This window comes from Anomaloglossus baeobatrachus, chromosome 6, assembly GCF_048569485.1.
Source record: "Anomaloglossus baeobatrachus isolate aAnoBae1 chromosome 6, aAnoBae1.hap1, whole genome shotgun sequence".
Taxonomy (NCBI): Eukaryota; Metazoa; Chordata; class Amphibia; order Anura; family Aromobatidae; genus Anomaloglossus; species Anomaloglossus baeobatrachus.
In genome coordinates, this window is record NC_134358.1 from 569,470,207 (window position 1) to 569,485,340 (window position 15,134).

General features: G+C 47.3%; 1 protein-coding gene across 2 annotated transcripts in view; it reads right to left on the reverse strand.

Annotated features, from left to right (window-relative positions):
• LOC142244648 (cathelicidin antimicrobial peptide-like) overlaps positions 1-15,134 on the reverse strand; it is an 84,997-nt gene that overhangs the window by 12,919 nt on the left and 56,944 nt on the right. Inside the window, exon 1 of one of the 2 annotated variants that reach the window (XM_075316911.1) lies at positions 10,273-10,495. The exons of the other annotated variant lie outside the window; for it this stretch is intronic. Coding sequence (XP_075173026.1) covers positions 10,273-10,470 — 198 coding nt within the window. The 5' untranslated portion in view covers positions 10,471-10,495. Of the gene's footprint in view, positions 1-10,272; positions 10,496-15,134 lie in introns of those variants that run through there. 2 annotated transcript variants of the gene reach the window in all.

Below are 15,134 nucleotides of genomic sequence, written 5' to 3' on the forward strand. Positions count from 1 at the left end.
TGCTATACTGGCACTATCAGGCTGATTCTATACATACAGTGCTATACTGGTGCTATCAGGCTGATTCTATACATACAGGGCTATACTGGCGCTATCAGGCTGATTCTATACATACAGTGCTATACTGGCGCTATCAGGCTGATTCTATACATACAGTGCTATCCTGGCACTATCAGGCTGATTCTATACATACAGTGCTATACTGGCGCTATCATGCTGATTCTATACATACAGTGCTATACTGGCATTATCAGGCTGATTCTATACATACAGTGCTATACTGGCACTATCAGGCTGATTCTATACATACAGTGCTATACTGGCGCTATCAGGCTGATTCTATACATACAGTGCTATACTGGTGCTATCATGCTGATTCTATACATACAGTGCTATACTGGCGTTATCAGGCTGAGTCTATACATACAGTGCTATACTGGCACTATCAGGCTGATTCTATACATACAGTGCTATACTGGCGCTATCAGGCTGATTCTATACATACAGTGCTATACTGGCACTATCAGGCTGATTCTATACATACAGTGCTATACTGGCACTATCAGGCTGATTCTATACATACCTTCAGTTGTCAGCTAAGACCTTTAGGTTTTGAAATACAGGCAAGTAAAGTTTGTAAAATGAGCAGTTTTTTGAGTGACAGCAGCTGCCAAACAACTGATAGCTGGGGAGTATTCATAGTGATGCCCGTCCCCTGCCTGACCATCCTCCCCATATCTATTATTTATGCCAATTCCATTATAGAAGGTTGTGGCTAAAAGGACCTGTGCTGATGTCATAACCATGTGACCAGAAGGGGCGGGGCCTCAGCCAACATAGCTAATACCAGGAGGCAACACTATTTTTCTGTTGGCTGAGGCTCCGCCCCTTCTGGTCACATGGTTAGGACATTAGCACAGGTCTTTTTAGCCACAACCTTCTATAAAGGAACTAGCATAAATAATAGATAGGGGGAGGATGGTCAGGCAGGGGACGGGCATCACTATGAATACTCCCCAGCTATCAGCTGATCAGCAGCTGCTGCCAATAAAAATACGGCTCATTTTACAAACTTTCCATGCTTGTTTCAAAACCTAAACATCCGAGCTGACCACTACAGGTATGTATAGAATCAGCCTGATAGTGCCAGTATAGCACTGTGTGTATAGAATCAGACTGATAGCTCCAGTATAGCACTGTATGTGTCGCGGGCGGGGAGGAGGGTGTCAGCACACCGCGCTCACCCCTTCTGCTCGGGTCCGGCGGCTGCCGCTGCTCAGTGGTGGCTCGAGCTGTGGGCCGGATCCCGGGGGTTCTCGAGCGGCACTCCTCGCCCGTGAGTGAAAGGGGATTTGGGGTGTTGGGATAATGTCCGTGACGCCACCCACGGTTGTGGTGATTTCACCACCGCTGCTTTGTATGTGGGTCCCGAGAATGATGGCGTGTAGCAGCAAGGTGTTGGGTTGCCCCTCCGTGGGTAGGGGTTGGTGATCCCGGGGCCCGGTGATGATGTGCAGGGTGCAGGGCCTGGTGGGCGCAGGGACGCGGGGGCAGCGCTGTGCCTTGCGGCACGGAGGTACTCGCTCAGCCAGTAACCACGACACAGTTCTCGGTAAACAAACGGCTGGTTGGACGGGTCCCTCGGACGGTTCACGGTGCTGCGGTTCCCTGCAGTTGGCGGTGATGGTCACTCATCCCTGCACCTATGTTACGTCTATTGGTAGCGATGGATTCCCACCGGTTACCCGCTCCCCGACTACAATCTGGGCCGGAGGAGCTCCACACTTTGCCCGCAGGCGTTGGCCCTGGGGAAACTGGTGCCCTGGCGGTGGCGGTGTCTCCCCTGTAATGGTTGAGCTGTTGCCTTCAATCGGGACTTGGTTGTTGGGGGATCTACGTCCCCTTCACTGACGGATTCGGCAAATTTGGCGACTCCTAGCCTTGCCGGGGTCTGAGAGGCCCCTGCCCTGGTGCTGACTGTCCTTTGCACGCTGCTCCAGACCGCCGGGTCACCACCCGTCCGCGGTCCTTCCAGGAACCTCCAAACAGTCCCTGTTGTGTCCCATGAATGGGAACAACCTGTTGTATGTAATTCTTGCATTGCATATTTTTCCTCCTATCAGGAAATTCCTTTATTGTTACTAGGTAGATTAGACTGGATGAAGTTTGGCCCTATGTACCTCCCTTAGTTGGCTTCTGTATAGAATGCTCCTCCCTTCTCCTTCAGTTTAGTCTAGAGAAACCATTGCTGAAAAGACATGTCTGCAACCCTGTACAGATTATTCCTTTTCACCTGCATTTACTTTGTACTTAATACAAGATTCTAGAAGAAAACTACAGCGTTTCTCCTTGTCTTCCTACAAGTCATCGTTGTGCTGAGTTGAGCTATCTGTGGAAGCCGGTAGAGTGAGTAAAATCATACAGTTATCTAAGGGACTGATAATTAGAGCGGTTGGATTCATTGCTACCAGGAAGAGACAGAATAGTGAAAAGGATTATCTGTGACCGGGATTAGTATACATATATCAGTAAAGAACCTGTTTCCAGGAGTGCTATACTGCATACAATCCAGAGAAAGGATTACCCCAAGGGGCTGATAACAAGCAATAGCATAAACGTTATAGCAGCTTCAGACAAAGTGCAATGTAAAGTATTAACCTGTTATCAGAACTGTGTGCAGCTATAACCCAAGAATCCCCCATAAGCTAATTGTAAATTGCAGCCAGAGACTCAGTAAATACATCCTGCAAACACAGACTGCTGGCTGCAGAGATTGCAACTTTGTATTGTTTCCCTGACAACCAGTGCAGAGCAGCATTCACCCTTCCTGATGGAGGCAAAGAGAACAATTTCCCTACCTGCTTTAAAGCAACAAGAGGAAGACATGGTCTCACACTCAAATTACAGTGAAAGATCTAAGCGGTTGACCAAACCAACATGGAAGGTTAAAGAGAACCTAGAAACAGCCAGAAGTGAACTGTTTACCCAGACAGCATTATTGTGGCAAAGAGTGCAAAAACAAGTGACTGTTTTATCTGCGCCCGGTGCTCATGAGCTACCACCAGAGGGAGCCCTGGAACAACTGTACTCAGCATACCAGTCCTACAAAGAGATTTGTAAAAAATATTCCTCTACCCTGCTGAGATCAAATACGTCTGAGTCTGAAAAAGAACTACAGGACTTCCAACAGCTTAATGCTGAACGAGACCGCACTGTGCGCGACATTGTGAGCGAGACTGAAGCAAAAATTGCGCAAATGTCAGGAGCGGCATCTTACAAATCCAGGTCCATTAAGAGCTCAAGGCACTCACTCAAATCAGGCTCATCAAGGTACTCAACCCTCAGCGAGCAGCTCATAAAGGCGCGCGCTGAAGCAGAAACAACAAAAGTACACGCCATCTTCGCCCAGAGAGAAGCAGAGATGAAAACAGAATCTGCACGCAAGGAAGCAGAGATTAAAGCAGAATCTGCACGCAAGGAAGCAGAATCTGCACGCAGAGAAGCAGAGATGAAAACAGAATCTGCATGCAAGGAAGCGGAGATTAAAGCAGAATCTGCACGCAAGGAAGCGGAGATGAAAGCAGAATCTGCACGCAAGGAAGCAGAAATTGAAGCCCTTCAGAAGGAATGTGAACATGTGGCAGCCATGGCAAGGCTAAAAGTCTTTGAGCAAGCTCTGGGTGGGAGCCAGGAAGGCAGCGCCAGTTTGTGTGATCTCGACACAGAAGACTCACTTAAGCGTACAAGAGATTACGTGCTGAGCCAAGCCGACGAACCGCCAACTACCATCAACATTCCCGTCAGTGCTAACACTCCAGAGCCTCAAGACACTGATCCACCTACAGCTTCCAGCCTTCCAGGTCAGTCCAATGTACCTCAGACTTTCAAGCCTGAACCAGCTTCATATTCCAATGCACAGCCACACCCTGCGCATCAGCAACCTCCGTATGCCCATGTCTACATGCAACCTAACATGCCGGAAAGGCGCTACACTCCCAACAACTGTGTAGTTCCAGACCCGCATACAACAGAGACTGTACACACCAAACCGGCGGTCACTGGTCTAAACGCCTACGCCACTCCGTACTTTCCCATGTTCCCGAACCAAGAAGCTACGAATCACGCAACCAGCATCACGCAGTCAGCAAATGTGCCCCCAACGTCGGAAAGATCAGATATGTCCGACTTTGCGAGGTACATGATCCGCCGAGAACTCACCAACACCGGTCTCACAAAGTTTGACGACCAGCCCGAAAACTACAGAGGGTGGAAGTGTGCCTTCAAAACCGCAACGCGTGACCTCGGCATTACAGCTGCTGAAGAGCTGGACTTGCTAATCAGGTGGCTAGGGCCACGGTCTGCTGAGAGAATCAAGAGACTCAGATCCGTTTACATCAGCGACCCAACAACTGGTCTCGCAACCGCATGGGACAGGCTAGAGAAAGGCTTCGGCAGTCCTGAAGCAATTGAAGATGCATTGCTGAAACAACTATACGACCTTCCCAAAATATCTAGCAAGGATGCTTCAAAGTACCAGGAACTCAGCGACCTGCTGTCCGAGCTCCAGCTGGGCAAAACAGACACACACCTACCTGGCCTCAGCTACCTGGACACCGCTCGTGGGGTGAAACCCATAGTCGCCAAGTTACCTTACAACGTGCAGGAAAGGTGGACCACGGTAGGAACAAACTATAAAAAAGAGCACCAAGTGTCCTTCCCTCCATTCTCCTACTTCTGTGAGTTCATCAATGGCATCGCGGAACGTAAGGCAGACCCCAGCTTCACCTGTGGAGAACTCACCGACTCCACTTCACCAGCTCCCAGGTATGAGAGCACTCATCAAAATGACAGGAAATGTAGGGGCCCAGTATCAGTCAAAAAGACCGATGTTCTACCACCTACACCAACGTCAGCACCAGACAATGGCACTGAAGGCGGGAAGGCGGAAAATCCGAACCGCCAATGTCCTATTCACAAACTGCCACACCCCCTGAAGAAGTGCATTGGCTTCAGGAAGAAACCCCTTCAAGAACGAAAGGAACTCTTGAAAAGGTTTGGGGTATGTTTCAGATGTTGTGCCTCTACAGAACACCTTGCCAAGGACTGTAAGGTTACAATTAAGTGCATGGAGTGTGACAGCACGGATCACGTACAAGCGCTGCACCCATCTCAGCCTGATCCTGCACCTACACCTTCTCCTACCACAAGTCATGGCTGGGAGAGTACAGGCCAAGCTGCAAACCACCTCACAGTATCCTCCTCGTGCACCGCAGTCTGCGGAGAAGATCTCTGGGACAAGTCTTGTGCAAAAATATGCCTAGTAAGGGTATATCCCAAAGGTCACCCAGAACGAGCTGTGAAGGTGTACAGCATCCTGGACGACCAGAGCAACAGGTCACTCGCCAGGTCTGAACTCTTCGACTTGTTCGGCTTAAAAGGAAATGCCTACCCTTACACACTAGGCACTTGCAGCGGCATCTCAGAAGCTTGCGGAAGAAGAGCCAGTGGTCTCGTGGTAACATCTCTGGAAAATACCGTAGAGATACCTCTACCAACACTCGTCGAGTGCAACCAGATACCGGCTAACCGGGAAGAGATTCCAACACCAGAGGCAGCTCTTCACCACCCTCACCTGAGAACTATTGCCAGCAAGATCCCACCTCTTGATCATAGTGCAAAAATCCTGATTCTGATTGGAAGGGACATCCTCCGGCTACACAAAGTACGCCAACACATCAACGGGCCACACGATGCGCCATTCGCTCAGCGCTACGACCTAGGCTGGGTGATCATAGGAAACGTCTGCGTAGGCAAAGTGAAGAGTCCCGACGCGATCTCCTCCTACAAGACGCACATCCTCCCAAACGGTCGCGGCACTCACTTTCAATCATGTCCGCATCACTACGGGGTGAAAGAGAGACTGAGCGAAACCAGGTGGCGACAGCAGCCTCCCGACTGCGCGGACGCATATCATCTCTGGGATGACGACTTCGGGTCAACAGCGTTCGAGTCTACAAATGAAGACAACAAATTGGCTCCGATGAGAGAAGACAAAGTATTCATAAAGATTATGGATAAAGAGTTCTCTCAAAATGACTCTAACAGTTGGGTAGCCCCATTACCCTTTCGGTCTCCAAGGCCAAGGTTGCCAAACAACTCCCAGCAAGCAACCGCAAGGTCCTCCTCTCTAAAACGCACTTTGGAAAGACAACCAGAGATGGAGAAATGCTTTGTCGAGATTACGCAAAACATCCTCGACAGAGATCATGCTGAACAGTGGCACCACATTCCCACCGAACAAAATCCAGCTGACCGAGGAACGAGACTCACTGCTGCGTCCAAACTCGGCGACAACATGTGGCTGACACCTCCAAGTATCTTATACGAGGAGATCTGCGATAACTACGCCGGCAACATGTACGAGCTGGTGGAACCAGAATCTGACAAGGAAATTAGACCGGTCGTCTCCGCTCGCTACACTTCAGTGACATCAAAACAGAAGTTGAGATCTCATCGCTTCGAGTGCTTCTCAAGTTGGTCATCTGAGGTACGAGCCGTAGCTCGTCTTATTCACATCGCTCACTGTTTCACCAACTACAAGTCTTCAACGTGCCATGGCTGGCACATGTGTGTGATTCGTCCAGTCACCGAACTCGTGCTACTTTTACCAAAGGAGGACGTTACATGAACTAACTTTGTCATTGGACACTGCCACGGCGGGGAGCGTACCTTTCCTTACCCCTGCTGTATGGAGACACAACTGTCCGTGTCTAATGAACCTTGAACTTTTCCTTTGGATTAAAACTTTACCGTTGGATTATTGGGTTGGAGGAAGAGTTGGCATGTTTGCGGTTTCCCCAATCTGAAGATGGGTTTGTTGAACTTGAATTCATGTTTAACATTTTTCTACTTTTTCATTTTTTACGCAAGGACAATGCGTCATCAACAAAGCATGGACTTGAATTCAGTGCATTACGTTGCATTTTTTGTGTTGTCTCTTATCTCGTTACAGGTTTCGTGACATCGAGGGACAGGATCGACTCCTTACGTCGTAAAAGGACTTGTGAAATCATATGATTTCAGACGGGGAGTGTTGTGTCCCATGAATGGGAACAACCTGTTGTATGTAATTCTTGCATTGCATATTTTTCCTCCTATCAAGAAATTCCTTTATTGTTACTAGGTAGATTAGACTGGATGAAGTTTGTCCCTATGTACCTCCCTTAGTTGGCTTCTGTATAGAATGCTCCTCCCTTCTCCTTCAGTTTAGTCTAGAGAAACCATTGCTGAAGAGACATGTCTGCAACCCAGTACAGATTATTCCTTTTCACCTGCATTTTCTTTGTACTTAATACAAGATTCTAGAAGAAAACTACAGCGTTTCTCCTTGTCTTCCTACAAGTCATCGTTGGGCTGAGTTAACACTATCTGTGGAAGCCGTAGAGTGAGTAAAATCATACAGTTATCTAAGGGACTGATAATTAGAGCGGTTTGATTCATTGCTACAAGGAAGAGACAGAATAGTCCCACTCCAGACAATCTCTGCCGTCTGCTGACCTTGCTGTCTCTGTCCAGGCACACAGCCTCAGACCACTTCAGGCTGTACTAAACTGCCACTTTGCACTTTCTCTACTTTCACTTCTCTGTCACTTCAGCTTTCTTCTTCAGCTCCACTACACTTCACTTCCTTCCACCTCCTCCTCCCTGGCTGAACTCCTCTCTAGCCCTCAGCTAGACTTCCATTCTCTTCAAACTCCACACTCTATCTGCCTGCTTCTTCCTGCTTCCAGGGCTGTGAACTCCTTGGTGGGTGGACACCAACCGCCTGGCTCCACCCCCTGGTGTGGACACCAGCCCCTGGAGGAAGGCAACAAGGATTTCTGGTTAGCTGGTGTACCTGCAGGGAATGTGGGGTGTGTGTGTTGTTGTGACCTGTGACCCCTGGCTTGCCCAGGGCGTCACATTCCCCCTTAGCAAAACGCAGACCGTCCGCGGGCTGCCGTCCAACACCGGTTTTATTTTTCTGCAAAAGATAACATGGTAAAATAATAATAACATATGTACATTTTTAATAACACTCCCCTTAACGGGAGGCACATTTCTTTAACGTTGCATAACGGTTTACGGTTACGGTTTCCGCTCTCTCCCACCCAAGCAACCTGGCCCTGATGCTGCCCCTAAAGCCCAGGCGCACCCCTTGACCCACAGTCCAGCACACAGTGCCCGAGCGGGATCTGTCCTTCCCTCCAGAGGGTAGCCACCGGTTCCTTTGGTGGCTGGGCCCCAGCCTGCTCTGCTGAGGGCCCTCCCTCCAACCTGCCTCTCCGGAGGCGGCACTGCGGAAAACGGTAACGGTAAACATATTTACAAGCCACTTAACGTTTGTGGGTGCCCTGCAAGTTCACGGGCTTGTCCATGGAAAGTCCTCCATGCAAAACTTTTAAACGGTCCCCACGGGGACAACGGTGCCGGCTCCGGCCGGTTCAATCACAAAGACAAATCAGGTAATGTACTCGGTATCATTTTCATCATTCTTTCAAACTTTTCAACTTTTAAACAAACAACCAAAGTGGTGTTCCCAACGGGGACGGTGCAACGGGCATCCGCTGCCCTACTCCGGATACTCAAGCTCTGGTGCCGCTGCCAAGGGAGGGAGTGCTGCGCTCGCTCGGGCCTCTGGGCCCCTCCTTAGTTTAGCGTCCAGCGCGAACCACCCCCGCTCCCCAAAGTACCGGGTGTATTGCACGATGTCACCCGGCATCAGATTGCGGCCGGGATGCTCCTCAGGCAGGTGGGCATTCACATCCCGCCGGGCTATGAACACTTCGGCCTCCAGCACTGTGTGTATAGAATCAGCCTGATAGTGCCAGTATAGCACTGTATGTATAGAATCAGCCTGATAGTGCCAGTATAGCACTGTATGTATAGACTCAGCCTGATAGTGCCAGTATAGCACTGTATGTATAGACTCAGCCTAATAGTGCCAGTATAGCACTGCATGTATACACTCAGCCTGATAGTGCCAGTATAGCACTGTTTGTATAGAATCAGCCTGATAGTGCCAGTATAGCACTGTATGTATAGAATCAGCCTGATAGTGCCAGTATAGCACTGTATGTATAGAATCAGCCTGATAGTGACCATATAGAACTGGCTTTAGGTTATAGAGGAAAATCCTGGTGATTGGTTCCCTTTAACAGTTCTATTACCGCAATCCATCGACATGTATCAAAGCCCCCTGCATACGCCAAAAAATACCATTTATACCTCTGGCATACAGTGCGGTCTGGTTCTGTGGGTGTCTTTTTTTGCCTCTTCCTCAATTAATGCAGCTGCCGTCCTCCTGGCTTTATTGATGTGGATGATGCATGCTGTATCACCCACAGATCAGCACAAATCGTTTACGTACACATTGGAAGAGCATTCCTGCACCTGCGCTCTGTACTCTGCCCTACTAAGGGCAAGGCAAAGTCCTGTAATGCTCCAGCACCTATTAACCCAGAAGTGAAGTCGGTACTTGCTCAGGTGCTATATGCTCTGCAGAGCACGGTCTCACACTGTGCATATGCTGGCCCGGACTTCACTACTAGTTAATAGGTACTGGTGCTGGAGCATTACAGGACTTTGCCTTGCCCTTAGTGGTGCAGCACATGTAGCGCATGCGCAGGCACCAGTTTCACTTCTGGTGCCGGAGCATTACAGGACTTTGCCTTGCCCTTAGTGGTGCAGCACATGTAGCGCATGCGCAGGCACCAGTTTCACTTCAGGTACTGGTGCTGGAGCATTACAGGACTTTGCCTTGCCCATAGTGGTGCAGCACATGTAGTGCATGCGCAGGCACCAGTTTCACTTCAGGTACTGGCGCTGGAGCATTACAGGACTTTGCCTTGCCCTTAGTAGGGCAGAGCGTATAGCTCTTGCAATTCTACTACGCAGGCACAGAATTCACATCATTCACATAAGTAAGTCAGGAGGGCGGCAGCTGCAGGGATTGTAGACCCACAGAGAAAAGAAAAAAGACTCTTATGGGACCGTACCGCGTCATGTGCCAGGAGTATGGGGGGTATGTTTTTGGTATCTGCAGGGGGAGTTGGGGGCTGCGATACAGAAAACTTGGTGACACGCTCCCTTTAAAGTAACTTCAGGTTTTTCAGGTGACTGTTCCTTTCCCAGCAGAGGATCAGCTTGGGATGTGGGCGGAGCATAAATTCATATGCAAATATCTAATGAATGAAATGTATTCTTGGTAATTATCCACAATCAGTGCTTTACCTCCGGGGGAGCAGTGTGGATCCGGTCCAGGGATTTGTATAAAAATGTGACCCCTTCCTTCTGGTTGTAGCGGTCGGTGATGGCTCTTATAGATCCTCCATCTTGGATCCTGGGCTCCTCAGCCTCAGAGACACAGACGTGTAATGTGATAACAGAGAGCAGCAGAGACGGCAGCAGAGACGCCCTCCAGCTCCTCATCTTCTCCTTTCTAAGATGAAATGTCTCCTCACCGCTCGGATGTTCTTTTTTATTGACCATCTGGTTCCTCATAGTCCTGGATGATGATGAAATCCTTATAGTCACCGGTCTGCGGATGAGGAAGCAAAAGATAAAGTCTGGCTCACTGTTATAGTTGGTGCCACCGAGGAAATATCACAATATTGAAAAAAATTAACTCGGGCACACAGAGAAAATGAATGATGCTTGAAATTTAGTTTGCTTGTTTTTATTGGTGCAAAGGTCAAAAAAACAGTTCTAACGTTTCGGCCCTAACATTCGGGCCTTCATCAGAGATGAACAGGATTGGACATACAGAAAGGAAAAATGTGTTAACAATCTCATATACGATACATGGTGATGTCATATGAGCAAAATGCACGTAAATGTCCAGAGTCTATCAATAGTAACAAGACATAGATACTGATACATGGTGCAAATGGAAACGAGAAAAACAATACCTTCAATATTTGTATATAAAAGAAGAGTTATTCTCTAGAGAGGAGAGAAGAAAATTCTCCATAAAGAAAATCTCATAAGAGTCAACAAAACATACCTATGTGGTCATAAGTAGAATAAATACGTATTCACATGTGTGGGAAATCCAGAGAAATGGGTAACGGTTACCTGAGGGGTAGATGAAAACTTCAGAAACTATACCCAGCACGGGCTATGTGTGACCGTACGAAAAAGACTTTTCTTCTATCGAAGATATGGACAAATGGAAGGAAGGAGAGGGAGAAGACAAGAAGCAAAAGGAAAAGAATGGAAGGAGAGGGAGAAGACAAGAAACAAAAGGAAAAGAATGGAAGGAGAGGGAGAAGACAAGAAACAAAAGGAAAAGAATGGAAGGAGAGGGAGAAGACAAGAAACAAAAGGAAAAGAATGGAAGGAGAGGGAGAAGACAAGAAACAAAAGGAAAAGAATGGAAGGAGAGGGAGAAGACAAGAAACAAAAGGAAAAGAATGGAAGGAGAGGGAAAAGACAAGAAACAAAAGGAAAAGAATGGAAGGAGAGGGAAAAGACAAGAAACAAAAGGAAAAGAATGGAAGGAGAGGGAGAAGACAAGAAACAAAAGGAAAAGAATGGAAGGAGAGGGAGAAGACAAGAAACAAAAGGAAAAGAATGGAAGGAGAGGGAGAAGACAAGAAACAAAAGGAAAAGAATGGAAGGAGAGGGAGAAGACAAGAAACAAAAGGAAAAGAATGGAAGGAGAGGGAAAAGACAAGAAACAAAAGGAAAAGAATGGAAGGAGAGGGAGAAGACAAGAAACAAAAGGAAAAGAATGGAAGGAGAGGGAGAAGACAAGAAACAAAAGGAAAAGAATGGAAGGAGAGGGAGAAGACAAGAAACAAAAGGAAAAGAATGGAAGGAGAGGGAGAAGACAAGAAACAAAAGGAAAAGAATGGAAGGAGAGGGAAAATGATACAAGAAAAGAAAATGGGAATGTAGGAGGAGGATAAGGAAAAAAGAAAAAGAAAAAGAAGGGGGAAGAAAGAAAAAAATAAAAAAGAAAAGAGGAAAAAGGGAAAGGAGAGAAAAGAAAGAAGAAAGAAAAAGAAGAGGATGTAATGGAAAACAGAGGACGCAGTGGATACATTTGCTATTCACCAATGTTGCTATATCCTGGTTACATCAGGTAGTCCAGAGACAGTGTAAGGAGTAGGTCGGGACTTACAGAATCCACTAGAAAATGCTGTATTAAAGCTACGTAAATCAAGATCAGTGCTTCCTACTGTTAAGGGGATAATATCAAATCTTGGTCCCTTAGAAGTATAGGTAAAACAGGGAATGGGATAAATTGTACGTACCCTGTTGATTAGGTAAAGGCATACATGGGATTACAAGAATAGGTAATGTCCTCACAGTCTGAACGGTAGCATGTGCCAAGAAAACCGTCCTAGAGGAGACAGACATAAAAAAACGTGTCCATATGTAGCAAAATATAGTTATGCTAAGGGGACACCCTTATAGCAGTAGGAGATAGATATTACATACCGCGCTATGCAAATAGTAAAAGTCCAAATTGGGACAATATCGCAATAGGGCTGGAGTGGAGATATGACTGCACCTGTGGATGTATATACATATATGTATAGATAATTATAGGTGAGCAAGGGATAAAATGTAAGAGAAAAAATCTATAATGGTCCACAAACCTTTATATCTGATCATAAGCAGAAGATACAATTAGTAGAAAAGTGGTAGGAAAAGGGAGAAATCGGTCACATTCCTATAAGGGAAATATATAGAAATCACAGAGAGAAAAGAAGTGAGGCATCACCAGATAAGGCTAAGAGAAAGGACAAAGAGGTTCAGAAATGTTCACTATGACGACATGGACTCTCATGGGTTAAAGTTTCTTAAAATTCAACCAGACAGCATGACAGATTGTCTATAGACGGGGGAGAAGTCCCTCACTGTTTCTACAAGACTCTTGTTGACTCAATGTAATTGTGTTGGCCACTGAAAGCCAGACGTATTGTTCTCCAGACTTTTCCAGTAACCATTGTATTGTAGTTGTGTATTGCTAATGTGATTACCTTAGTAGCCATTGTCTAGTCGGTGACTCCCAGACTACATGTATACCCTCAGTCTTTCTGTAGACATCATTTGGATGAACATTGTCCATGCAGCTTGAGATTCATCCAATGGGAGAGGAGATCTTGTCCAACCAATCGATGAGGACGCAGTGTATCCAAGTGGAAGGCTGTGGCTATAAAAGGGATTTCTTTAAGCCACCAGGGGGTTGTTGATGGATGCTGATGGATCCAGTCTAAGCTCTTCAGGGCTGACTAGAGGATCAGGATATCTTATGGCTTCAATCTAGGGACTCCGGTTCCGGTTGGAGACCATATCCACAGCCTAGGGATTTCGACTCCGGCTGCCAGGATTGTATCATCATACCAGGACTACCTAAGGAGGACACTCAGGTTGGGACAGTTCAGTCACCTGTTACAGACTTTGCAGACCTCAGCCAGCTTCCTAAATCTGGCATTATTCTTTTCTCGGTGGGTGCCCGCCAAAAGCGGGGTGCTGCTGGATTTGAGTAAATAGCCCTGGAACCTCTGAGGCATGGACCTTCTAATCCCTGGTGAGCAGCGGAAGGGTGAGACTCTGTTGCCTGTTACAGTTGTGTTTTGCTGGTTATGTATTATGTGCCGTTAATTGTTTGGGGATCCAATAAAGTCTAATTATTGTGGTTCCATCACCCTGTGTTGTCTGAGTAGTGTTACGCCCATGGTTAAGGAGGCCAGCGTTCAGTTGGGATGAGCGCTGAGCCACGCTGTCTTTCTAAAGGCGGCGGGTTTTAGCGGACGAGAGCACCCACTGACCCCCGTGTCTCCACAGGAGAGCACCCACTGAGCCCCGTGTCTCCACATTCACTACCTGTACTCGGAGGTGGGAGAAACTTCTTCAATATTGCGGATGAGGAAGGACGTTACTATAAGGAATTACTTCCATGCCGCTGAAAGAGAATGGGTGGAGTCAGCAGTAATCTCATTATCATTAGAGGGTGGGGTCAGCAGGGTCATCTCATTATCATTAGAGGGCAGAGTCAGCAGACATCTCATTATCATTAGAGGGCAGAGTCAGCAGACATCTCATTATCATTAGAGGGCAGAGTCAGCAGTAATCTCATTATCATTAGAGGGCGGGGTCAATGGTCATCTCATTATCATTAGAGGGTGTGGTCAGCAGAGTCATCTCATTATCATTAGAGGGAGAGGTCAGCAGAGTCATCTCATTATCATTAGAGGGCGGGGTCAGCAGAGTCATCTCATTATCATTAGGGGCGGGGTCAGCAGAGTCATGGCATTACCATTAGAGGGCGGGGTCAGCAGAGTCATTAGAGGCTGGGGTTAGCAGAGTCATCTCATTATCATTAGAGGGCGGGGTCAGCAGAGTCATGGCATTACCATTAGAGGGCGGGGTCAGCAGAGTCATGGCATTACCATTAGAGGGCGGGGTCTCGGTGCCTTTATTTTGGCATATTTGATACATTGCTCTGTGTTCTTTGCTCGTCTCTCTCCTCTCATTGATACTTAGTAGCTTCTGCGGCTCTGTTTTCTCACCACAGACTTTATAGATGCATATATTTGTGCTGATACTACTCCTCTTATCCTGAGTGCTCCGGGGCATGAAGCTGCCGCCATCGTCAGCCATTATGGATGGTGCTGAGAGCCGCCTGTAGTCACCCGGTCACCTATCCTCTCTCTCCTGGTGTCCGTCAGTCTCGTGGGTTTCTCCTTCTATCGCTGATTACAGTGGGACCTTGGATCAGGAGTATTCACTTTATTCCGGGAATGTGATTGTAATCCAAATCACTTATATATCAAAGCTAATTTTCCCATAAGAAATAATGTATTACCAAATAAATCCATGCCCTGCCCCTGTAAGAACACGACTGAGGCAACTTCCCATCAGAAACATTTCACAATTCAATGTACAGTAAATTAAAGCAGAAAAGGATGTGATGATAATTAATTATAAAACCTCACAGCAACAGGAAGAACAGGAAAACACATTGCACCAAACACCATCTGCAGAGCATCGCACCGCCCCATGTCATCAACACGTCCAGAAGGGGGAAATCAGCATCGCGCCTGGGGTGAAACCCGCTCCTCACGGCCTCACCCTGACGT